This window comes from Eriocheir sinensis, chromosome 1 (assembly GCF_024679095.1).
Source record: "Eriocheir sinensis breed Jianghai 21 chromosome 1, ASM2467909v1, whole genome shotgun sequence".
NCBI classification, from domain to species: Eukaryota; Metazoa; Arthropoda; class Malacostraca; order Decapoda; family Varunidae; genus Eriocheir; species Eriocheir sinensis.
The window spans coordinates 35336753-35363715 of NC_066509.1; the positions used below are offsets into that span (position 1 = coordinate 35336753).

Consider the following 26963-nt stretch of genomic DNA (forward strand, 5'->3'; position numbering starts at 1 on the left):
TCTACACATTCTCTCTCTCTCTCTCTCTCTCTCTCTCTCTCTCTCTCACACACACACACACACAGACACACAGAGAAAACACTTGAAAATTCCTTATTTCTAATGTTTATTAATTTATATTCTTACATCAATTTCCAAGTCAGTCTCAATAGTACATACAACACGAACATATACATACATAAGTGTTTTCTCCTCCCTATCTTTTTATACTCCAGTTAGGTTCCTTCTTCTTGTGCTCAGTTCATTGTATTCCTTCTTTCCTGTTCTATTTCTTCCCTCTCTGTCTCTTCCCTCTCTCCCTCTCCATTCCTTCCTCATATCTGCTTCCTTTCCATTCCATATTTCTATCTCTTCATTAGGTTTTTATCCATTTTTCTTTCATTACACACACACATATTTGAGGCATTTGGAGGGGAGGGGACGTAAGGGAAAGGCCCATTGTGTTCTAGTCTGCACTGGGAAAGGAAGGTCCGGCTATTCTATGCATTCTGAGAAACAAGTTGCAAGGGAAAAGCGACCTTGTGTTGGGCGTACCAAGAGTTGCTTTCCCCTTGTAACTTGTGTTTTGTTCCTCCTGGGATGTGTAGGATAGCCAGACTTTCCCTTCCCAGTACAAACTAGAAAAAAATAGGACTGTTCCTTATGTCCCACCTCCTCTGAAAGCCTCAAATACACATTAACCTTGTATATATTTCCTTTTTCTCAGCTCTGTTTAACTTCCTTATTTATCACTCAAGTTCTTTCTCCCTCCCTTTCATGCATCTTTCTTCATCTGTTTACCTGTCTACTCCTTCCTTGGGCTACCAGTCAGTCAGTCAGTCAGTCAGTCTCTCTCTCTCTCTCTCTCTCTCTCTCTCTCTCTCTCTCTCTCTCTCTCTCTCTCTCTCAGCTCACAGGCCACACAGGATGTCACCCACAGGAAGTTGATAACATCCCACAGACACATGCCCTCCCCCAGACACATAATGGACCCTATCCTGACCCGCCCCCCTACATAGCCACATGACCTTCCTTATGTCACTATGTGTATGTGTGTGTGTTTGTGTTCTAGCAATAAAAATATCAATTTGCAAATTGTGTTTTGTATTACATTCAAATGGGTTTCGAGAAAGAGAGAGAGAGAAGGAAGAAGAGATGAGAGAGGACGGGAGGTAAAAAGGTGACAAGAGAGAGAGGAAGAAAGCATCCAGAACAACAACAGTTTCCCTTGAGCTGCTTCACTAAATAACAATAAAAATCATGATGAAACTAAATCAAAAGATACACCTAATAAACAAATATATAACAGAAAACCCATGAAATTAATACAGGAAATCTCTGGTGTCCAACTAGCCAGGAATAAATAGCATAGGATACCAGTGCCAAGTACTAGTATAATACATGGCTCCATGGTGCTGTGGCTGGCATGCCTACCTACCAATCCGCTGGCCAGGGTTTGAATCCCGGCCTGGGCAGTCAGTATGCAGGTCATCCTTTGTGTCTGGGTGATCATGTGTACCTGGAGACCCCTGGGGAGGCACCTGTGGTAGTCTGAGTGTCTCCCTGTGTCCCGGGGTGCTGGATTCCTGCCCCCACAGCCTCCAGGGGCAGTGTAACAGAGATGAACACTGAGGCCATGCACACCAAACTTTACTTTTGACCTGGCCTAAGGATATGGGATGTCTGGATTTAACTCTACAAGAACACAACTAAATAAGGATTGGCGTACAGCAGCCGGGCTGCTCAAGTGGTGGCCGCAGTCTGCATCTGGACCTTGTGAGTGTTGCGGCTGGACCCCCGGGCCGGGCGTTGGGAGTACAGGAATGTAATAACATAACATGAAGGACGTGTAATGGACTGTATGAGTCTTCTGAGATTATCTTCCTTCCTTCCTTCCTTTCTTCATTTTTCAGAGCTGTGGACAAAGACGTTCATTAATATACCTAGTGTTCTCATTATTATTATTATTATTATTATTTTATTATCATTATTCTTTCTTATTCTCTTTTCTTCCTTCTTGTTCCTCTCTTTATCTTATTTTCTCTCTCCTCCTTCCTTCCTATATTTCCTTTCCTATTCTGTTATTTTTCTTTATTTTAATTTCCCTTCCCTTCCCTTTCCTTTACCTTCCTTTCCTTTCCTTTATCTTCTTTTCCTTTCCTTCCCTCTCCTTTCCTTTCCCTTCCCTCTCCTTCCCTTCCCTTCCCTTCCTTTTCTTTCCTTTCCTTTCCCTTCCTTTCCCTTCCCTTCCCTTCCTTTCCTTTCCCTTCTTTTACATTCCTTTCTTTTACATTCCTTTCTTTTACCTTCCTTTCCTTTCCTTTATTTCCTTTATTTCCTTTCCTTACTTTCCTTGCCTTTCCTTTCCTTTCCTTTCCATTACCTTCCTTTTTTTTACATTCCTTTCTTTCCTTTTCTGTCCCTTCCCTTTCCTTTCCCGAGCTGCCCCTCCCCTCCCAAGTCCCCCGGCAGGATGGATCAACTTTCCCCGCAAGCCCCCGCCACTTCCCCCAAAAAGGAGCCCCCGGACCCCCGCCCGCCAGCCCCGAGGGGAGTCCTACATCAAGATCTCCAACCTCATAAAAGTCCCCAACCTCCTCCTCCATGAAGAGTGATGCCCCGCAGGGAATCAACACTCCAGCCCCACCCCGCCCCGGACACACCCACCACACCCCGCCCCCACTTACAGTGTGAGGGTCCCTCCTTCTCCTTCCCACACAAACAAGGTCTTGGCATTTCCTTCCCCTTTGTTTACATAGCTCAGGTTTACTCAGTATACATCTATGCCTCAGTGTTCAGTTTGTAATTAAATGTACTAACCCTTAGAATGTTAGCTAGTCAGAGCATAGCAGATCCACAAACAAGCCAGCCAGCCAGACAGTTCTCAAAGTAATCTGACCTCCTCACTATTCTCTCCTATGTAAACTAACCCAATTCCTTCTTATATTACTCTCACAAAGGTAGGCGGTGGCTGAGTGGTTAGTGCGCGGGCCCAGCATTCACTGCGTGCTGGACAAAGTTTTTTTTTTTTTTTTTTTTTTTTCAGCTTAGGAGATAGTTCAAGGGCACAAAGAAAAATATTAAAAAAAAGGCCACTACCTACTGCTCCTGAATAGAGGTCAAAGGAGTGTCCAAAAAGAGAGGTCAATTCGGGAGGAGAGGTGTCCTGATACCCTCCTCTTGAAAGAGTTCAAGTCGTAGGCAGGAGGAAATACAGATGAAGGAAGATTGTTCCAGAGTTTACCAGCGTGAGGGATGAAAGAGTGAAGATGCTGGTTGACTCTTGCATAAGGGGGGTGTACAGTATAGGGATGAGCATGAGTAGAAAGTCTTGTGCAGTGGGGCCGCGGAATGGGGGGAGGCAAGCAGTTAGCAAGTTCAAAGGAGCAGTCAAGATGAAAATATCGATAGAAGATAGAAAGGGATGCAACATGGCCGCGGAACTTAAGAGGTAGAAGACTATCAGTATGAGGAGGAGAGCTGTTGAGACGATGAGCCTTTGATTCCACTCTGTCAAGGAGAGCTGTGTGAGTGGAGCCCCCCCACACATGAGATGCATACTTCATACGAGGGCAGACAAGGCCCCTGTATATGGATAGCAACTGTGTGGAGGAGAAGAACTGGCGGAGACGGTACAAAACGCCCAGCCTCGAGGAAGCTGATTTAGTAAGAGCTGAGATATAAAGTTTCCAGTTGAGATTTTGAGTTAAGGATAGACCGAGGATGTTTAGTGTTGAGGAAGGTGATAGCTGAGTGTTGTCAAAGAATAGGGGATAGTTGTTTGGAAGACTGTGTCGAGTGGATAGGTGGAGAAACTGTGTTTTTGAGGCGTTGAAGGACACCAGGTTCCTCTTGCCCCAATCGGAAATAATAGTAAGGTCTGAGGCAAAGCGAATCCCCACGCTACCACCTGGGATTTTTTAGTCACCGGCGAGTGGCCTAAGACTACCCACGTGCTGTCCTGAAGACCACCCATCAACCCGGACTCTAGAATAAATCGTTCAAGTGAATCAAGAATGAGTTCCAGGGGGGCAACATGAGCCAAGAATAAATGGCGCCACTATGAAAATTGCCTGTCGACCACCAGGCCCCTGAAGAAAGCCCATGGAAGCTATAGGCGAACACGCAATTAAAAAATAAATTAATAAATAAAAAATAAATAAAAAAAAACAGTTCCTTTATCTCATCACAGCACAGTAGGTTCCGTAACATGGGGTAATGTTGACTGATTTTCAAGAAAACTCAATAATATCAACCAAATAAAATTGCTTTCATTGAAATGTTACATATGTTAAATTTGTATCTCCATTAGTACTACTTGTACCCACAATGCTAATTGAAAACAAAAATATTTAGTATAGGATGTACCAAAATATATGGGTGGTCAACTTTACCCACACAATTGGGGTAATCATGACCAAGGATCAAAATTGCTAGGGTAAAGGTGACCACCTACTTGAAATGCCTGTATACCCCTCTAATGACTTTGGAGGTGTAATCCTGACCACTTTTTAGATAATGTAGAGTAAACCTGACCATTGGTCATTCATAGGCAATCAAAAAAATTGTTTTTTTTTCCTTTTTAACACGAACTTAAACAATATTTCTTGAACATAAAAAGATTATTTTTCACATTAACTGTAGGCCTTGTAGGCCTATAATTTTAAAGTGTACTGCTAAGCATTATTTTAAAGCATTCTCTTTTTCTATGGATCCAACTTAAATATCCAGTGATTCTGCAAAGACATATTGATCCCTTTGATTTAGTGTTGGCTGTTGCACCTTCACTTTAATATCTCTCAGAAAAATGTCATCTATATCTTTATGATTTGGAATGAATTTTGTCCTATCACTACCAGGAACTGGTTTATAATACATGATTTGAAACTTCTTCTCTGAGCCATCTTCAGGCAATACTGTAGACATTACCTGAGCTAAGAAGACCTTACAACCACCTCGATTTTTTGGCACATTAACCAACACAAAATCAGAAACTGTAAGGTCCTTGTTGCTTTTTTGAACTACTGATGAGACTGAGATGTAATTTGATGTTCCACTTGTGCCACTTGTACTGGGTCTTGGTTCATTTAGGTCCTCTTGGGCTGGGTTCTCTGCATGGCGCTGCTTCTTATGGCGGAAGGTGACATCAGCTAATGATGAGGAGGGGATGACTTGACCAGGCTTAATCTTTGGTCCTCTCCGCTGTGTTTTCTGTTCAGCAGGGTTTTTTTCTTGGGGAACCTAGCCTCTTTCAGGAACTCTGTCAACGATGTATCCATGGCTTCAGTTTCTTCCTCTGGTGACATTTCTTGGCCTACCTTACGTTTCTTGCCAGTCAGCCGTTTCAGTAGTGGATCAATACTAAGTGGGTTGATACCTGTGGCTCTGAGTCCACTCTTGATAGAGGAGTGTACATTGTCATTGATGATAGGGTGAAGAAGTAGCTGCTTCAAAAGGCCTGGGAATAAGATTTTGTTGGTGCAGCTGCTAGTTGGATGATCTATCTTGAATTTGGTGACAACATCAGACCATGCCTGTTTCAGAGGGCGGAAGACTGCTACATCTAGCGGCTGGGCCAAGTGTGTGGCATTTGGTGGCAGGCAAATAAACTTGATATTATGTTGCTCACAAAGGGCCAGCACCTCGTACGAGAAGTTGTCTCCAATAAGTGCTTTTGGTCCGGAAAGTTTTCCTGCATGGGGAATGACGACAGTCTTAAACCACTGACTGAAGCTGATGTGGTCGAACCACCCACTTGCAGTACAACTATAGTTCACACCACCTTTGCAGCACACTTCATTGCAACATGGTTTACCTCTATGTCCATTAGTTGTCCAGCTTTGGTACATGTTTAAAGCCTTGTAAACCACGAAGGGTGGCAAAAGTGTGCCATCTGCAGCACAACAAAACATAAGTGATATTGCTGATTTAGTTGTATTCATAATGTTGTTACAGTGTTTTGCACCCTTTACGAATACATGTTTCTTTCTACCCGGACTGTCTGTTAAGTTTGTTTCATCGTAGTTGAAGATATTTGATGGAGGAACGTCTTTCAGTTCTTTCTGTAGGTCTGTATGATATTCTCTCAACATCTCTTCACTAACTTCTGCTCTAGCGCGTTTGATGTTGTTAGCAATTCTCTCTGTCAGTGATGTACTGTGTCTCTTTAGAAATGAACGAAGCCAGTCAAGACCTGGGAGATTACTTTTAAATTGAGACACATCTCTCCCAGTAGATTCAAGATATGTTTTGATGACGATTCTAAGATCCATCGATACACACATGGTCAACATTACCCAACCCAAATGGTCAACATTTGCCCCCAAATTAAATCCGTCCCTGTGCCATAACTCTTGCAATTAGGTGTTTTTTAATGGCAAAAATGGATTTTTCAGGTATTTTTTTATAAGGAAACCTATTTTTTTTTCATTTATTGGTATTTGTCTTTTAGTTATCAATATGATATAAATTGTCGCTTTCGAACAGTGTAAAATCTCCAAAATATTCTCGACGAACGTTACTTTGGTCAGGGTCGTAACAGTTATATTTTAAGTTTCTTTAATATTTTTAAATAATTCTATAAACATTTCTGATCATTTTGAGCTTTATCCCATGTTTCTAGCTTAAAATGGCAAAGCACAATTAATATTTGAAGGAAAATATTTGCGTTAAAAAAAGTTTTGGTCAACATTACACCACGGGTCAACATTACCCAATGTTACGGTTCATCAGTTAACAAGCTGCCCATTTACTTCTGACTTCATTATACTCTCTAACTGCATCATTTGTGACCTATACTCCCCAGTGTTTAGTTCACGTATAAATCACGTACAAATCTTGCTCTCCCACAGTTCCTTCAGCCAGTAGCTAATACAACAACATTAACAAGCTCGCCATGACGTTTGTAGGTAATTTTCTCCACCAGTAATTAGTGTTTCAGTTCACAAAAAAATCTTGCTCCCCCACAGTTCCTCGAGGCAGCAAGTCCCCGAACAACATCTTAGAGGACAAGTCAGCCACGGCAATCTTGGTTAACTCTGTGCCTTGTCTGGCAACGGCTTGCTTTGATTAACCTTTTAGACTTGAGACAAATTAGAGAAGCTTTACATCATTTTAGTCAGCAAGGAGGCCTGGCTATGTCTGGTATGCAGTGTTTCCCTTCCATAAACACTCCCTCTAGTGCACCTCTCCGGCACATAAACTACTTAACGTTAAGGAATGTGTGAGCCAATTGGTGAGGACTTTAACGGTAAAGTCTTGCTCTGGCCTGACTATGCACTGGGTCTGATAGTGTTGCTTCCATTCTATGATACACCTAAATAGTCTTATTGCTGACCACTACGGCATGACCTGGGACTAATGTATTACTGTTATATGGATTCATGTATGTATGCATGTATGTTCTAATAATGATACAGAACAGAAACAAGGTTGCAAACACACACACACACACACTCACTCACACACACACACACACACACACACACACACACACACACACACACACACACACACTCACTCACTCACTCACTCACTCACACACACTCACTCACTCACTCACTCACTCACTCTCTTCTCTCTCTGGCACTTACCTGTTCTCTGTGTTCTCTGCCTGCATGACGGCATGGCACTCCCCTCCTCCTCCGGCTCCTCCTTCATGCCGGCACACTTGAGGTGGAACACATCTGGCAGCAGGTGAACACGCCTTCCCGATGACACTCCCGGCAGTACTGTCATGGTTCTGGCAGTCCTGTAGGGAAGGGAAAGGTGTTACAAGCCACCCCATGGTAGAACAAGGGATACACAAGCCTGGCAGTACTGTCATGGTTCTGGCAGTCCTGTAGGGAAGGGAAAGGTGTTACAAGCCACCCCATGGTAGAACAAGGGATACACAAGCCTGGCAGTACTGTCATGGTTCTGGCAGTCCTGTAGGGAAGGGAAAGGTGTTACAAGCCACTCCATGGTAGAACAAGGGATACACAAGCCTGGCAGTACTGTCATGGTTCTGGCAGTCCTGTAGGGAAGGGAAAGGTGTTAAAAGCCACTCCATGGTAGAACAAGGGATATACAAGCCTGGCAGTACTGTTATGGTTCTGGCAGTCCTGTAGGGAAGGGAAAGGTGTTACAAGCCACTCCATGGTAGAACAAGGGATACACAAGCCTAGCAGTACTGTTATGGTTCTGGCAGTCCTGTAGGGATGGGAAAGGTGTTACAAGCCACTCCATGGTAGATAGAAGACCCTCTCAACAAGAAGTACACAACTCCAGGCTGGAGGCTGCAGAACGCTTAACCTCAGACCTTGCTATCATTTCCGATTGGGGCAGAAGGAACCTTGTGTCCTTCAATGCCTCAAAAACTCAATTTCTCCACCTATCAACTCGACACAATCTTCCAAACACCTATCCCCTATTCTTTGACAACACTCAGCTGTCACCGTCTTCTACACTAAACATCCTCGGTCTATCCTTATTTCAAAATTTCAACTGGAAACTTCATATCTCCTCTCTCACTAAATCAGCCTCCTCGAGGTTGGGCTTTCTGTATCGTCTCTGCCAGTTCTTCTCCCCTGTAGCAGTTGCTATCCATTTACAGGGGCCTTATCCGCCCTCATATAGAGTATGCATCTCACGTGTGGGGAGGCTCCACTCACACAGCTCTTCTGGACAGAGTGGAGTCTAAGGCTCTTCGTCTCATCAGCTCTCCTCCTCCTACTGAAAGTCTTCTACCTCTTAAATTCCGTTGCGATGTTGCCTCTCTTTCTATCGATATTTCCACGCTGACTGCTCTTCTGAACTTGCTAACTGCATGCCTCCCCCCCTCCCGCGGCCCCGCTGCACATGACTTTCTACTGATGCTCATCCCTATACTGTCCGAACCCCTTATGCAAGAGTTAACCAGCATCTTCACTCTTTCATCCCTCATGCTGGTAAACTCTGGAACAATCTTCCTTCATCTGTATTTCCTCCTGCCTACGACTTGAACTCTTTCAAGAGGAGGGTATCAGGACACCTCTCCTCCCGAAATTGACTTCTTTCGGTCATCTCTTTTGATTCTTTTTTGGGAGCAGCGAGTGGCGGGCTTTTTTTATTATTGTTTTTTTTTTTTTTGTGCCCTTGAGCTGTCTCCTTTGTTGTAAGAAAAAAAAAAAAGAAAAAGAAAAAAAAAAAAAGGAACAAGGGATACACAAGCCTGGCAGTACTGTTATGGTTCTGGCAGTCCTGTAGGGAAGGGAAAGGTGTTACAAGCCACTCCATGGTGGAACAAGGGATACACAAGCCTGGCAGTACTGTTATGGTTCTGGCAGTCCTGTAGGGAAGGGAAAGGTGTTACAAGCCACTCCATGGTGGAACAAGGGATACACAAGCCTGGCAGTACTGTTATGGTTCTGGCAGTCCTGTAGGGATGGGAAAGGTGTTACAAGCCACTCCATGGTGGAACAAGGGATACACAAGCCTGTAAGATATGTTTACACAAGCAGTTGATGGGGAAGAAAAAGGACAGATGACAAATCAGCCTGCTGTGCACTGCTGTAGCAAAAGAAAACAGGACAGAGGCTCAATTTCTTTCCCCTGGAGGTGTCTTGCTCCTGAAGTAGGTCAAGTCACAGGCAGGAGGAGGCTGTTTCAAAGCTTGCCAGTGAAGGGGAGAAAAAAAGAAGCTTAGTTATGTCCAACAATGTTGTGCCCAGAAGGTAGTCAAGTATTTATTGTTCTGGTAATACTGTGTGGCTAGACAGAGTTAGAACAGCTCAAAAAATAATGTAAGAGGCAAATTGGCCTCCTAAGTTATGGTCCCACAATGACAATGGCTTGTTCAGCAGTTATAATTCAGGCAAAGCAAGTCATGAGGCCAGTATAAGTAGGAAAATGGCCCTTAAGCTACATGGTTAAGGCCCCTCAATGGTACATCAAATGCCATGCCGTGCAGTGGCCAGCGTGCCGGGCTGAGTCCACACACAGGCCAGGGTTCACATCCCAGCCCAGGCAGAAAGAAAACACAACAAGGAAAAAGGAATAGTAACCTCAACAAAAACAATAACAAAAATATTAATAACAATAATAATTACAAAAACAAAAATAAACAAATATAGAAATAATAAGCTAGAAAACACCACCACTACACACACACACACACACACACACACACACACCACTTTGGTAGCTCAATCGGTTAGAGCGCTGCACTGCAAGGCTTCACGGCCAAACAGGCGGCGGTTCGAGCCCCGCTTAGGCCGAATTCTTTCCATTGACTAGGAGTGGTTACTGTCCCCCCTTGAGCAAGGGGGATGGGGTGTGTGGTGTGTGAGGTCTTGGCAGTACCCAGAGATCAACGATAATGAGCACTTGCTCATGTCGGCAGGGTACCTGCTGGCGAGAGTGAGTCCAACTTGTGATCAAGCCGTGGTGAATTACACACACACACACACACACACACACACACACCGATATATATATATATATATATATATATATATATATATATATATATATATATATATATATATATATATATATATATATATATATATATATATATATATATATATATATATATATATATATATATATATATATATATATATATATATATATATATATATATATATATATATATATATATATATATATATATATATATATATATATATATATATATATATATATATATATATATATATATATATATATATATATATATATATATATATATATATATATATATATATATATATATATATATATATATATATATATATATATATATATATATACATTCGCTGCGTGATGGACGACGTGGGTTCGAATCTCACTACCACTGGATTTTCAGTCACCGCCGAGTGGCTTAAAACTACCACATGCCAACCTGAAGACCACCCATCAACCCGGACTCTAGGAAAGCGTCCAAGCAAATCAGATTCGAGTTTGGGCGCCACTATAAACACTGCCTGCGCCGCCACGGGCTAGCCGATCTCATCGTTCCCCACCTGGAAGAAGCTCTTGGCTGACCATGGGGCCCCACACTGGAGTTTGGGCCGACCATCAGGCCCCACTGAATAGCCTGGGCCCGACATCAGGCCTCACACCATCAAAGTTTGCCGTTTGCCGATTATCAGCCACCTGGAAGTGCTTGGCCACCCATGGGCAATAGGCAATCCACCAGGAAAAATATATATATATATATATATATATATATATATATATATATATATATATATATATATATATATATATATATATATATATATATATATATATATATATATATATATATATATATATATATATATATATATATATATATATATATATATATATATATATATATATATATCTATATATATATCTATATATATATATATATATATCTATATATATATATATATATATATATATATATATATATATATATTTGTCTTTTGCCTATTGCGCTGGTAGGTTTCTTCCTGGTGGACCTCATGGTCGGTCCTTTTTCCCGGTGGGGCCTGATGGTCGGCCCAGCCTGTTCTGGCGCAGGCGAGTGTTTATAGGCACCATCTTGCATTGGCTCATGCTGCCTCCCGGAATCATCTTAATCCTAGAATCCAGAGTCCGTTGATAGGTGGTCTTCTGGACAGCATGTGGGTAGTTTTAAACTCGGCGGCGGCTGAAAATCCCAGCTTGGTGGCACTGGGATTGAACTCGCGTCCTCCTGAACGCGGGGCCATCTCTCTATCTGTTCAGCCACCGCCTCCCCAATATATATATATATATATATATATATATATATATATATATATATATATATATATATATATATATATATATATATAAATATATAAATATATATATATATATATATATAAATATATATATATATATATATATATATATATATATATCTATATATATATGTTTTAGAGTAAACGATATATTAACTATAAATTAATTTCATCATATTTCATGTGTTCTTTTTTTGCTTAACATATCTTATAAACATCTGACCTTTCTTACACAACTCACTAGACTTCTTTTTCTCTCACCACAAGCAAGGAACAAGCTCCCAGCCCTTGTAAACCCTATGGCAACACCTATTAACTATTTCCAAGCCTTGTATTCACTGAACTAGCTCACTCCTACGTCAATAACCTGAAAAATAATATAATGACAAGCCTTTCTCTCACACCACAAGCAAGGAACAAGCTCCCTCTCAGCCCTTGAAATCCATATAGCAAGACTGTTTTAACTACCATTAAGCCTTGTGATAGCTGGGCTACAATCACTACTACTTGTATAGGCTTGTTAGAAATACATTGACAACTCCCTCTCACACACAAGCAACAAATAAGCTTCCAGCCCTTAAAAAACATATGGCAGGACTGTTTTAACTACCACTAAGCCTTGTAACTGCTGGACTAAATCACTATTACTTGTACAAGCTTGTGAGACCTAAATAAATTCATTACTATCACAGTCCAGTCCTCCAGGCCAGTCAGTGTTAGGTTATCCATGAATATGTATTGAGATCTAAATAGCATGTGGAAATGGAGTTAATACTATTTTGCTCTGAGGTGTTAGGTAACTGTGGGTACTGGGGTAAGGTAGGGAAGGGAAGGGAAGGGCTGGAAAAGGGAAGGGTAAGGGATGGGTAAGGGAAAGGAAGGGTAAGGAAGGGAAGGGAACAGAAGGGAGGGGAGGGGAAGTGATGGGAAGAGAAAGGTAGGGAAAGAAAATAGAATGTAAGGAAAGGAAAGGGAAGAGAAGGGAAAAAGATGGGTAAGGGAAAGGAAGGGTAACGAAGGGAAGGGAACAGAAGGGAGGGGAGGGAAAGTGATGGGAAGAGAAAGGTAGGGAAAGAAAATAGAATGTAAGGAAAGGAAAGGGAAGGGAAATGATGGGAAAGGAAAGGAAATCAAAGGGAAAGGAGGGGATGGAAAAAGAAGGGAAGGGAAGGAAAAGGAAAGGGACAGAAAAGGGAAGAGAAGCGAAGGGAAGGGAAGTGAAAGGATGGGAAGGGAAGGAAAGGAAAGGAAATGGAAGGGAAGGGTAACACATAGGGAATGGGAAGAGAAGGGAAGAAAATGGAAGGGAAGGGAAGTGAAAGGATGGGAAGGGAAGGAGAGGAAATGGAAGGAAGGGTAACAGAAAGGAATGGGAAGAGAGGATGGGAAAGGATGGAAGGAAGGAAGGAAAGGAAATGGAAGGGAAGGGTAAGTCATTGGGATTGGGATGAGAAGGGAAGAGAATGGTAGGGAAGGGAAGTGATAGGTTGGGAAGGGAAGGTGAGGAAATGGAAGGGAAGGGTCACAGATAGGGAATGGGAAGAGAATGGAAGGATATGGAAGGAAGGGATGGGAAGGATGGGAAGGGAAGGAAAGGAAAGGAAGGGTAACATAGGGAATGGGAAGAGAAGGAAGAAAATGGAAGGAAGGGAAGTGAATGGATGGGAAGGGAAGGAGAGGAAATGGAAGGGAAGGGTAACAGAAAGGGAATGGGAAGAGAAGGGAAGGATATGGAAGGGAAGGGATGGGAAAGGATGGGAAGGGAAGGAAAGGAAAGGAAATGGAAGGGAAGGGTAACACATAGGGAATGGGAAGAGAAGGGAAGAAAATGGAAGGGAAGGGAAGTGAAAGGATGGGAAGGAGAGGAAATGGAAGGGAAGGGTAACAGAAAGGGAATGGGAAGAGAAGGAAGGATATGGAAGGAAGGGAAGGGAAAGGATGGAAGGAAGGAGAGGAAATGGAAGGGAAGGTAACAGAAAGGAATGGGAAGAGAAGGAAGGATAGGGAAGGGAAGGGAAGGGAAGGGAAGGGAAAGGATGGGAAGGAAAGGAGAGGAAATGGAAGGGAAGGGTAACAGAAAGGGAATGAGAAGAGAAGGAAGGATATGGAAGGGAAGGAAGGAAAGGATGGGAAGGAAGGAGAGGAAATGGAAGGAAGGGTAACAGAAAGGGAATGGGAAGAGAAGGAAGGATATGGAAGGAAGGGAAGGAAGGAAGGAAGGGAAGGAGAGGAAATGGAAGGAAGGGTAACAGAAAGGAATGGGAAGAGAAGGAAGGATATGGAAGGGAAGGAAGGGAAAGGATGGGAAAGGAAGGAGAAATGGAAGGGAAGGGTAACAGAAAGGGAATGGGAAGAGAAGGGAAGGATATGGAAGGAAGGGAAGGAAGGAAGGAAGGAAGGAAGGGAAGGGAAGTGAAAGGATGGGAAGGGAAGGAGAGGAAATGGAAGGAAGGGTAACAGAAAGGAATGGGAAGAAGAAGGAAGGATATGGAAGGGAAGGAAGGAAAATGGAAGGGAAGGGAAAGGATGGGAAGGGAAGGAGAGGAAATGGAAGGGAAGGGTAACAGAAAGGAATGGGAAGAAGGGAAGGATATGGAAGGGAAGGAAGGAAAGGATGGGAAGGAAGGAGAGGAAATGGAAGGAAGGGTAACAGAAAGGGAATGGGAAGAGAAGGGAAGGATATGGAAGGGAAGGAAGGAAGGGAAGGAAGGGAAGAATGGGGAAGAAGGGATGGGAAGAGAAGAGAAAGGTAAGAGGTAGGAAGGGAAGAGGATTTTTAGTACTTAAGCACTGTAGAAAAAAAAAGGATGATTTCAGGCACTACTTAAGTCATTGTGGATGTGAATGTGTAAGAGTCTTTTTCAGCAGTAATGAGACCACTGGGGCCATCTGGCTGCTGGGTGGGAAGGAGAGAGGCTTGAGGGTTACTTAGCGTTAGGGATGTTCAAGTGTAGGGAGTGACAGTCTTTTCTAAGTGTAGCCAAAGTTGTTCCTGGAAAAAGAAGAAAAGGAGGAAGGAAGAAAAGGAAGAAGAAACAAAACTATAAAAAAAGACCACGAATAATAGTAAGAAGAAAAATAGAAAGGAAAAGCAGAATAAGAAGAAAATGAAGAAGAAAACATGAAGAAAAAAAGAAGACAAAAGCAGAAAAAAATGAAGAAGAAACATGAAGAAAAAAAGACAAAAGCAGAAAAAATGAAGAAAAACATGAAGAGAAAAGAAATGATAAAAAAAGAAATAAATGAAAAAAACTAGGAAAAATCAGGAAAAAACTTCCTGTGCTTGTACCCGGAAGCGAGACCCTGGCCAAAGGTGTTCCTGGGAAGTGACAACAGACAGAAGAAGGAAGAAGGAAGAGGAAGGAAGAAGTAAGAGGAAGGAAGAAGTAAGAGGAAGGAAGAAGAAGAAGAAGAGGAAAAGGAAGAAAACTGATGCCTTCTCGAGCACCTTGACACTTCATGGCAGGAGGTGAGTACTGTGGGAAAACATGACGTTGTACAGAAGGTGACACTCATGAAGACTGGGAGGAGGGAATGTACCACAGGGGAGACTGGAAGACTTTTGGCACTCCCATTCTGAAGAAGTTTAAGTCATGGGAAGGAGGAAAGGACTGTGATGAAGACTGGGAGGAGGGAATGTACCACAGGGGAGACTGGAAGACTTTTGGCACTCCCATTCTGAAGAAGTTTAACTCATGGGAAGGAAGAAAGGACTGTGATGAAGACTGGGAGGAGGAATGTACCACAGGGGAGACTGGAAGACTTTGGCACTCCCATTCTGAAAGTTTAACTCATGGGAAGGAGGAAAGGACTGTGATGAAGACTGGGAGGAGGAATGCAGGGGAGACTGGAAGACTTTGGCACTCCCATTCTGAAGAAGTTTAAGTCATGGGAAGGAGGAAAGGACTGTGATGAAGACTGGGAGGAGGAATGTACCACAGGGAGACTGGAAGACTTTGGCACTCCCATTCTGAAGAAGTTTAAGTCATGGGAAGGAGGAAAGGACTGTGATGAAGACTGGGAGGAGGAATGTACCACAGGGGAGACTGGAAGACTTTGGCACTCCATTCTGAAGAAGCTTAAGTCATGGGAAGGAGGAAAGGACTGTGATGAAGACTGGGAGGAGGAATGTACCACAGGGAGACTGGAAGACTTTTGGCACTCCCATTCTGAAGACGTTTAAGTCATGGGAAGGAGGAAAGGACTGTGATGAAGACTGGGAGGAGATAATGTACCACAGGGGAGACTGGAAGACTTTTGGCACTCCCATTCTGAAGAAGTTTAAGTCATGGGAAGGAGGAAAGGACTGTGATGAAGACTGGGAGGAGGAATGTACCACAGGAGACTGGAAGACTTTTGGCACTCCCATTCTGAAGAAGTTTAAGTCATGGGAAGGAGGAAAGGACTGTGATGAAGACTGGGAGGAGGAATGTACCACAGGGAGACTGGAAGACTTTTGGCACTCCCATTCTGAAAGTTTAGGTCATGGGAAGGAAGAAAGGACTGTGATGAAGACTGCACTCCCATTCTGAAGAAGTTTAAGTCATGGGAAGGAGGAAAGGACTGTGATGAAGACTGGGAGGAGGGAATGTACCACAGGGGAGACTGGAAGACTTTTGGCACTCCCATTCTGAAGAAGTTTAGGTCATGGGAAGGAAGAAAGGACTGTGATGAAGACTGGGAGGAGAGAATGTACCACAGGGGAGACTGGAAGACTTTTGGCACTCCCATTCTGAAGACGTTTAAGTCATGGGAAGGAGGAAAGGACTGTGATGAAGACTGGGAGGAGGAATGTACCAGGGGAGACTGGAAGACTTTTGGCACTCCCATTCTGAAGAAGTTTAACTCATGGGAAGGAAGAAAGGACTGTGATGAAGACTGGGAGGAGGGAATGTACCACAGGGGAGACTGGAAGACTTTTGGCACTCCCATTCTGAAGAAGTTTAGGTCATGGGAAGGAAGAAAGGACTGTGATGAAGACTGGGAGGAGGGAATGTACCACAGGGGAGACTGGAAGACTTTTGGCACTCCCATTCTGAAGAAGTTTAAGTCATGGGAAGGAAGAAAGGACTGTGATGAAGACTGGGAGGAGGGAATGTACCACAGGGGAGACTGGAAGACTTTTGGCACTCCCATTCTGAAGAAGTTTAAGTCATAAGGACTGTGATGAAGACTGGGAGGAGGGAATGTACCACAGGGGAGACTGGAAGACTTTTGGCACTCCCATTCTGAAGAAGTTTAACTCGTGGGAAGGAAGAAAGGACTGTGAGTTTTCAGACTAGGAGATGCCAAGAGGGTATCAACTTTAATAGTTCAAGAGGTCTTTTAGTAACAGTACTTAAGTGCTAGAATACCAGAAATCAAGTTGTTCAAGAAATGGAAGAATTAGATACACTACAACTCTTGAATTAGAGAGTTGGAGGCCACCGGGATGAGCTTGTGTTGAAGATCTTGAGCAGTAAGTATGGAAACACTCATAACAAAGGAAGGGAAGCAGCACCAGAGCTTGAAGGCACTCATTCAGAAGCTACAGGACATGTTGTGGGACCATATACTCTGGCAAGGCTTCCACAATGTTTCATCACGTAAGATTCTTACCTCTAACACTTTGACCGTCACGTTGTTGTCAGTCTTGATAAACCCTCGGCCGTCTTGGCTCTCTGTGCCTCGGTCCCAGAGCCTGGCCACTTTGTTTCCTTGGCCTTGTCCTGCAGAGCCTCCAGGAGTGCCCCAAGCATCTGGTCTAGCGCCGTCATCTCCTTGTTGTTGATCTTCAGCTGCCGGAAACACAGAGCCATTAGAGTTTAAGCCTGTATATTTAAAGTTGTCATAACCACTGATGCAAGCATGATATAAGAGTGGAGGAATGAGACGTAGGCTGTCAGTGTTGGCTGTGAAGAAAGTGACGTGCCATCTTGGAGTACTCCCCCAGCACACAGGTACTCTAGGGGTGACTTTATAACCCACAGGCCACACCTTTCCCTGCAGGTGGAGTGGCCGGCTGCTGCTGTCCAGGACACTGCTGTGCTTACCCAGAGTGCTCCAGATAGTCCCTGGCCCCTTACTGAGAGAGTTTTGGTGCTCTGGGTTTGTACAGAACTTGCCCTTACTTAAAAAAAATCACCTTCATAAACAGATTGCTACACTCATACTTCTTATTTATGGCCACAGGGGAGATCAACTTCAGGAGGTAAGGTAAGGTAAGGTAAGGCAAGGTAAGGTTAGTTAAGGTAAGGAATGAAGGTTGAGAATGCTTGATAAGGTAGAGTAAGGTGAGGAAGGGTTGATTCAGGTGAGGTAAGGTAAGGTATGGTATGGTATTGCAGGGTAGGGTACGGTAAGTTAAGGTAAGTTAAGGTAAGGAATGGAGGTTGAGAATGCTTGATAAGGTAGAGTAAGGTAAGGGTTGATTTACGTGAGGTAAGGTAAGGTATGGTATGGTAAGGTAGGGTAAGGTAAGGTAGGGTAAGGTAAGGTAGGGTAAGGTAAGGTAAGGTAAGGTAAGGTAAGGTAGGGTAAGGTAAGGTAAGGTAAAGCAAGGCAGGGTCAGGTCAGGTAAGGTAAGGTATGGAAAAACTAAGGAAAGTTAAGGTGTGGTAAGGCAAAGTTAGATAATGTAAACCAATATAAAATTAGAAGTAGGGTAGGTTAAGGTAAGGTAAGGTAAGGTTGAGGTGAAGGCAAAGTAAAGAAAGGTAAGGTAAGGTAAGGTAACGTAAGGTAAGGTAAAGGTAAGGTAGGATAAGGTAAGATAAGGCAAGGTAAGGTAAGGTAAAGTAAGGTAAAGTAAGGTAAGGTAAGGTAAGGTGGGTAAGTAAGGTAAGGTAAGGTAAAGCAAGGCAGGGTCAGGTCAGGTAAGGTAAGGTATGGAAAAACTAAGGAAAGTTAAGGTGTGGTAAGGCAAAGTTAGATAATGTAAACCAATATAAAATTAGAAGTAGGGTAAGGTAAGGTAAGGTAAGGTAAGGTAGGGTAAGGTAGGGTAAGGTAAGGTAAGGTAGGGTAAGGTAAGGTAAGGTAGGGCAAGGTAAGGTAAGGTAAGGTAGGGTAAGGTAAGGTAAGGTAAAGCAAGGCAGGGTCAGGTCAGGTAAGGTATGGAAAAACTAAGGAAAGTTAAGGTGTGGTAAGGCAAAGTTAGATAATGTAAACCAATATAAAATTAGAAGTAGGGTAAGGTAAGGTAAGGTAAGGTAAGGTAGGGTAAGGTAGGGTAAGGTAAGGTAAGGTAAGGTAGGGTAAGGTAAGGTAAGGTAAGGTAAGGTAGGGCAAGGTAAGGTAAGGTAGGGTAAGGTAACATAAGGTAAGGTAAGGTAAGGTAAAGCAAGGCAGGGTCAGGTCAGGTAAGGTAAGGTATGGAAAAACTAAGGAAAGTTAAGGTGTGGTAAGGCAAAGTTAGATAATGTACACCAATATAAAATTAGAAGTAGGGTAAGGTAAGGTAAGGTAAGGTAAGGTAAGGTAGGGTAAGGTAAAGGTAGGGTAAGGTAAAAGGTAAGGTAAGGTAAGGTAGGTAAGGTAAGGTAAGGTAAGGGTAAGGTAAGGTAGGTAAAGGTGTGGGTATAAGGTAAGGTAAGGTATGTAAGGTAAGGTAAGGTAGGTAAGGTAAAGGTATAAGGTAATGCAAGGCAGGGTCAGGTCAGGTAAGGTAAGGTATGGAAAAACTAAGGAAAGTTAAGGTGTGGTAAGGCAAAGTTAGATAATGTAAACCAATATAAAATTAGAAGTAGGGTGGAGTAAGGTAAGGTAAGGTAGGGTAAAGGTAAGGTAAGTAAGGTAAAGCAAGGCAGGGTCAGGTAAGGTATGGTATGGAAAACTAAGGAAAGTTAAGGTGTGGTAAGGCAAAGTTAGATAATGTAAACCAATATAAAATTAGAAGTAGGGTAAGGTAAGGTAAGGTAAGGTAGGGCAAGGTAAGGTAAGGTAAGGTAAGGTAAGGTAGGGTAAGGTAAGGTAGGGCAAGGTAAGGTAAGGTAAGGTAAGGTAAGGTAAGGTAAGGTAAGGTAGGGTAAGGTAAGGTAAGGTAGGGTAAGGTAAGGTAGGGCAAGGTAAGGTAAGGTAAGGTAAGGTAGGGTAAGGTAAGGTAAGGTAGGGCAAGGTAAGGTAAGGTAAGGTAAAGCAAGGCAGGGTCAGGTCAGGTAAGGTATGGAAAAACTAAGGAAAGTTAAGGTGTGGTAAGGCAAAGTTAGATAATGTACACCAATATAAAATTAGAAGTAGGGTAAGGTAGGGCAAGGTAAGGTAAGGTAAGGTAAGGTAAGGTAAGGTAGGGTAAGGTAAGGTAAAGCAAGGCAGGGTCAGGTCAGGTAAGGTAAGGTATGGAAAAACTAAGGAAAGTTAAGGTGTGGCAAGGCAAAGTTAGATAATAAGAACATAAGAACATAAGAACGCAGGAGTCTGCAAGAGGCCGGTAGGCCTGTACGAGGCAGCTCCTTTGACCCTAAGCTCCCGTGTATCTAACCCCACCTAATATCGCTGTCCATGAATTTATCTAGTCTATTTTTGAATGTGACAATTGTATTGGCACTCACCACATGACTGCTAAGCCTATTCCACTCATCCACCACCCTGTTAGTAAACCAATTTTTGCCTATGTCCCTGTTGAATCTGAATTTATCCAGTTTAAACCCGTTACTTCGTGTCCTACCCGGTTCTCTTACCAACAAAACCTTATGAATGTCTCCCTTATTAAAGCCCTTCATCCATTTATAAACCTCGATCATGTCTCCACGCACCCTTCGCCTTTCTAGAGAATGCAAGTTTAACTGTTTGAGTCTTTCCTCGTATGCCAAGTTTCTCAACCCCTGAATCATCTTAGTCATCCTCCTCTGCACTGATTCTAACATTTTGATATCCATTCTATAGTAGGGTGACCAGAACTGAACCGCATAGTCAAGATGAGGTCTAACTAATGCTAAATATAGTTTGAGGAAGACTTCGGGGCTTCTGTTGCTTACGCTCCTTGAAATAAATCCCAGTACCCTATTAGCTCGATTTCTAGCTTGAATGCATTGTGCCCTTGGACGGAGATCAGAGCTCACTAAGACCCCTAAATCCCTCTCGCACCCAGACCTACTTATGAGAGTGTCATTTAAGCAATAGTTGTGTGAGGGGTTGTTCCTACCTACACTCAGAATACTGCACTTCCCTACATTGAACTCCATCTGCCATTTATCCGCCCAGTCATATAATCTGTTGAGTTCACCTTGGAGAATACTAGCGTCCTGATCCGACTCAATTACTCTACCGATCTTGGTATCATCTGCAAATTTACTAACATCACTACTAATTCCTGTAATGTAAATCAATATAAAATTAGAAGTAGGGTAAGGTAGGGCAAGGTAAGGTAAGGTAAGGTAGGGTATGGTAAGGTAAGGTAAGGTAAGGTAAGGTAAGGTAAGGTAATTTATGGTTGGGCCAAAGAAGGAGATCAGTCAGGTATTTAGGAGTGGTATTTTTAGTCCATGGTTGAGGAGAAGGGTTAAACTGCCACCAGGAATAACCCCACTTTGTTGTGTAGAAAGTCTCATTAGTAAGGAAGCATAGATGAGTTTTCTGAGTCAAGATGCGTAGCGATTGGGTTTTGTTAAATTATGTTAGGTTAAATTCAGGGTATCTTCAAACACATGATAGCCAGCACCTTATGGTATAAATCAACAAAGAATGATCCCACTTTGTTTTATAGAAAGTCTCATTAGTAAGGAAGCATAGATGAGTTTTCTGAGTCAAGACCTATATAGTGACTGGGTTTTGTTAAGTTAGGTTAAATTCAGGATATCTTTCAACACATGATGGCCAGCACCCTATGGTATAAATCAACAAGGAATGACCTCACTTTGTTGTATAGAAAGTTGGTCTCTCTCTCTCTCTCTCTCTCTCTTATTCCCTTTCTTTTTTCCTATTAATTTTTCTTCCATTTTTCCGTCATTATTTTACTTTTATTTTTATTCTCTTAATCGTTCCTCTCTTCCATGCTGCTCTCTTTTCCTCCTCCTCATCTCCTCTTCTCTCACTGTCACCCCCCCCCCCCCCCCGGTCACCTGATGTACAGGAAGCCGTGCAGTGCTATGGTTATTGTTCATTGGCACAACTCAATGAGGCCTCAAAACAAACACTCATATGAACTTAAGAAGAAAACACCACAGAGTGTGAAGTGGGCAGAAAAGAAATACTTCAGTGGAACCTTTACCCAATTGGCTCCTAAATGTTGTTCTTAAAGTGAACTGTTTGTAAAGTGAAGCCAACTTTCCCATGACACACAATGTGATACAAGCCTGACCCCAAATGAAGGCTTCTCTACCAGTGTCTGGGATTTTCTTGGCCAAATCCTCATGCCAATGTCTGGCTTGTCATAGCCTCAGAAACACTGCCACTGGCAAACTGCTTTCATCTTTTTTACAGCAAGGGACAAAAACAACAACAACAAGCCCGCTAGACGCTGCTCCAACAAAAGAGAGGCCAAAAGAAATATCAATCTCGGGAGGAGAGGTGTCCTGGTACTCTCCTTGTGAAAGAGGCCAAGGAAAGATGTTCAGGAATTCACCAGCACAAGGATGAAAGAATAAAGATCCTGGTTAACTCTTGCATAAGGGGTTTGGACAACACAAGGATGAAAGAATGAAGATGCTGGTTAACTCTTGCATAAGGGGTTTGGACTGTATAGGGATGAGCTAGAGTATAAAGTGATGTGCAGCAAGGTAGGAAATAGGAGAGAAGTAAGGGATAGGAAGAAGGAGGAAAAATAAAGAGAGAGAAGTCACAGCGGCTTACTGACAGAACCAAAAGATAAAAAGCACAAATGTGGGCGTTCACAGATTCCTGAGGCTGTTACCGTTTAGCTTGTTCCTGAACCCAGGCCGAGAGAGAAAACTGGAGCATTGTTCATTATGTTTGTGATCCAATTTGTTCAAAAAGACTGTTCAATACCCAAGGTTTGTCTGTAAGTACAGTAACACCTTGGTTTTCAAGTGCCCTACACATAAGTGTTTTGATTTACTAGCAAAAAAAGATCACAAACAATGGCTTGCTTTAGGAGTGGTGACCTGGTTTAGGAGCATCCTGTTTGTACGAGTGGAGGACACGTTCCCTTTGTTCACCGCAGGACCAGAGCGGAAAACAATGGGAGCGGGGTCTCAGTCCACATTGTACGCTCACAGAGGCGGCACCTGCATGCTCAGGCCTGCTCACGTTTGTGCTCCAGGGTGTGATCTTTGGGTTTTCAGCAGAACAGTCTGCGTTTGTTTTGATTTAAGAGTCAAATTCCGGAAGGAATTAAGCTCGTACACCAAGGCATGGCTGTACCAAATTCAGTCTGGGAGGCGGTGGCTGGGTGGAGAGTGTGGGCACAGTGTGCTGGATGACCTGGGATCAAGTTCCCTCCTCCCCTACAAGCTGACACTGTTCAGTCATTGCACAAGACTACCCGCATGCTGTCCTGGTGCCCGCCTGTCAACCCAGACTATGGGGACACTCTCCCAAGAGGATCAAGTGGAGCTCCTCCAGGGGGACAGTATGGGCCAGGCAAGATGGCACCACTATAAAACACTTGCCAGCACCACTAACAGGCTGGGGCCAGCCAACAGGCCCCATCATGAAAGCCCACCAGCACTATGGACCAAACAAAAATATACAAATAAATAGCCTGCCCTTACCTAACAACCTAAAACACTAAATATTAACTAATCTAACCTGACCTGTGTGTTATGCCTTGATAGCAAGTTGGAAAGTTTCGTAGTCGGCGTTCATTTTCCTGTTTCACTTTTATTTTTAACTTTATTTGTAGGAAGAATTTTGATGCTCTTCTCCCTTGTGTTTACTTCCTCATCTTCCCGCTCCCTTCTCTCCTTTATCCCATTTTCTCTTTTTACTCTGCCAGCTATCTTAATTTTTGGTCTTTCATTTTATCAATTTTATTCCTTTATCTCCCTTCCTCCTCCAGCTGTATTTTTGTCTCTCCTTTCCTCCAGATGGCCGTGCCTTCCCTGGCTTTCATTACATTTTCCTGTCTTTCTCCTGCCTCCTTCCACCTCCATGCGGGTGGCGGCCAGTTTTCACCCGCGCCGTCTGAATGGATACGCGGGAAGGCTCGCGTACGCATTATAAGCGCGGACACGGGTCTCGCCCGCAAGTGTGAGAGGCCTTACCCTTCTCACCAGAAGGAGCTTCTTATTTAGATTAATTTTAACCCCATATATACACTCCAAAAAGTATTTATAATGCTGACAGCGATATATAAAGATTAGGTTAAGTTAGTTTGGTTAGGTTAGTTTGGTTAGATTAGGTTAGTTTAGCTAGTTTAGGTTAGGTTAGGAAATTAGTTAGCTAGGCTAACATGTTTGTTGACTTTTTAATAAGGAAAGTGAGGAAGCTATCCGGAACTTCAAAGCCGACGGTTACTGTGGACCCGCTTTGGAAACTCCAGTCCCTGAAATTAAGTTAACAAGCTTTCAACAAGTGGATGTGGCTGTGGTGAAAACTATCATACACAGGTGAACCTGACGTACTGTGATGGTGATTCCTTGCCGATAAGTGACATCATTAAGAGTGGAAACTTTAGTGATTTATTAAATATTATGACTGTGATGGTTAACACTAGTATTGAAAACAAGACTTTCCCTGAGAGTGAGAAAGCGGCGATCGTGAAACCTATCGTTAAAGGTAAACTGGACCCACAGTGTTTAGTTCCTTTAGACCAGTATCCAACTTGACGTTTCTATCTAAGATACTTGAAAATGTGATCTTAAATCAGCTAATGGAGCATTTGCTAGTGGTGCAGGCTTTACCGGATAATGAATCTGCCTACAAGAGGCTTTACTCAACTGAAACTACTCTCTATTTGGTGGTAAACAACTTGCTTGTGCTTATGGATGAAGGGAAGTGTGGTGTTCTGATTTTGTTAGACTTGAGTGCTGCGTTTGACACGGTGGAGCACAGTCTATTGCTTCGGGATTGCAAGAATATTGGATTTGAGGGTGGCGCGCTGGATTATCTGAGGAGTTACCTTGAGAACAGAACTTACTGTGTGCAAATAGGTAAATCGTTCTCCACTCATAAACTTTTGCAAAGAGTAGTCCCCCAGGGAAGTGTACGGGGTCCAATTTTATTCTGTGATTATACTATTGGTCTTTCACATTTTACTAAGAAGGCATGAAGTTGACTTTAAACTGTATGCTGATGATACACAGTTCTATTTGTCGCTGAGTGACGTGGAAAACACTGAAGATAAGCTGAGCAGAATTATGGATGATGTCGGAAAATGGATGAATTCTAAGCAACTGAAGCTGAATGAGGATAAAACTGAATGCTTGATTGTGGGGAAGAACAAGGATGTCAGGAGGCTAGATGTTTCCACTCTTCGGATAAAAGATGACACTAGGACTGTAAAAAAGTCAGTCAAAGATTTAGGTGTGATACTTGACTGCACTCTATCATTCAAAGAACAGATCAATCAGGTGGTGAGAACGGCAGGCTACCATCTGCCCATTAAGGCAAGGCTAATAAAGGGTCTGCCCCCCCGTGAGAGAATAACACCTGCACTTATAGACTTGCATTGGTTACATATCAAGGCACGCATAGTCTACAAAATATTTGTCTTGACTTATCAAGCAATGACACTTGGTAAACCTGGATATTTGAGAAATACTCTACAGGATTTTCATTTGGACACCACCATGTCAGTGAGACACAGTGCAGAACAGTATAGACTCTATGAGCCCAGGGTCAACCTGGAACTGGGTTTCAGAGCATTTGAGAAGAGTGACCCGCGGCTCTTGGATCAGTTATGTGTAAGCATGGTGGTGCAGAGAGAGTGACAAGAGAAAGGGCATTGCAAGGAAGAAGGGTGGTAGGGTCTTTGAGACAAATCATGAATGGCAGAAGTGTGAGCATGGAGGTAAAGAGGGATTTGAGAAATACAATAATAGTACCAACCCTCACATATGCAAGTGAAATGAGGGCCTGCAATGAAAGTCAGAGGTCTAGAGTGCAGGCATTGGAAATGAGTTATTTGAGAAGTGCTTGTGGTGTGAGTAGAATGGATGGAATGAGTAATGAAAGTGTGTACGAACGTTTTGGAATGTGTCACAGGGGTGAAGGGAAGAAGTGTGGAGTGGTGGAAGAAGTGAAGCGACAGACTTTAAAGTGGTTTGGCCACATGGAGCGAATGAAGGAGAGTAAGATGACCAGAAGGATGTATGTGAGTGAGATAGAGGGAGGGAATGCTAGAGGACGACCTCCAGTGAAATGGAGGGATAGGGTGCAAGAGTACGTTAGGGAGAGGGGGGAAAGATCTTTGAGAAGCTTTAAGCAGGCACGTAGGGAGTGTCTGGATAGAGATAGATGGAAACTCTGTAATGTGTGATGACTCTCATACTGGTGTGTCTGTGGGTTGTGTAAGGTTGTGTGTGGCGTCACTGGCACACTACAACGCAGCAGTGACTGGCAACAAAACACCAGCAACCAAATATTACAAAAAATACCACACAAATGACAGGACTCCCATGAGCTGCACACTGTTCACTGACTGACAAAGACACCCACCTGTGTGCTGGATGATGGAGGCGTGGTTGGGGGAGTTGCTGCGCTCACCCTTGTCAAAGTTCTTCAGCTCCAAGTGGCCGTGATGGATCCACAGGTCTGGAGGCTGGACGCCAGGCTTGTTGCTCTCACTGCAGCTGCCACCAACACTGCAAGGAAGTGATGTATCTTACTAGCTGCTAAATACTACTGAGTGCTGCTGCTGTACCTCGCAGGGCTGTCCAGAGGGAGATGGAAGGGCACATGAAATCTTCAAAACAGGATGGATGTTAAAGGCATGAGGTTTGAGTTCAACAAAGCATATTTGAATTCATTTAAAGAAATAGCTCCCAGCCAGCACACTGCAAGCAATCACAAGTTAGAAACACGTGTTAGCTGCTCCACCAAGAGACACAGATATCACAAACAGAGGTCACTTGTTACCCTGCAACTATGTATAGCACAAAATGAAAGTCCATCTTGAACATTTCCTAAGAACAAGTTTACCTTTTTTTTTCTTTCTCTAATCTTGGCAAACTTAAGTCTTTGTGGACTATGCCCTGCAGCCTTGTTCTCCATATTACAAAGTGAATAAAAAGTTCCTGCAGTCAGTGTCAAGGATTGCTGAAATGAGTCATGGGATGAAACACACCAACAAGAAACTGTCCTGCCACCTTACACAATGCTTGGCCTGGGCTCCGCCTTGACCATGGC

General features: G+C 43.1%; 1 protein-coding gene across 1 annotated transcript; it reads right to left on the reverse strand.

The window, feature by feature from the left end:
* LOC126998820 (uncharacterized) lies at positions 1 to 26960 on the reverse strand. The gene is made up of 5 exons (XM_050860972.1): positions 26929 to 26960; positions 26274 to 26419; positions 17337 to 17515; positions 7572 to 7729; positions 1 to 1894 (listed from the first exon to the last, which is right to left on the reverse strand). The coding sequence occupies exons 1-5, from the start codon at positions 26958 to 26960 to the stop codon at positions 1882 to 1884; spliced, it is 528 nt and encodes a 175-aa protein (XP_050716929.1). The 3' UTR covers positions 1 to 1881.
* Positions 26961 to 26963: the final 3 nt, after the last annotated feature.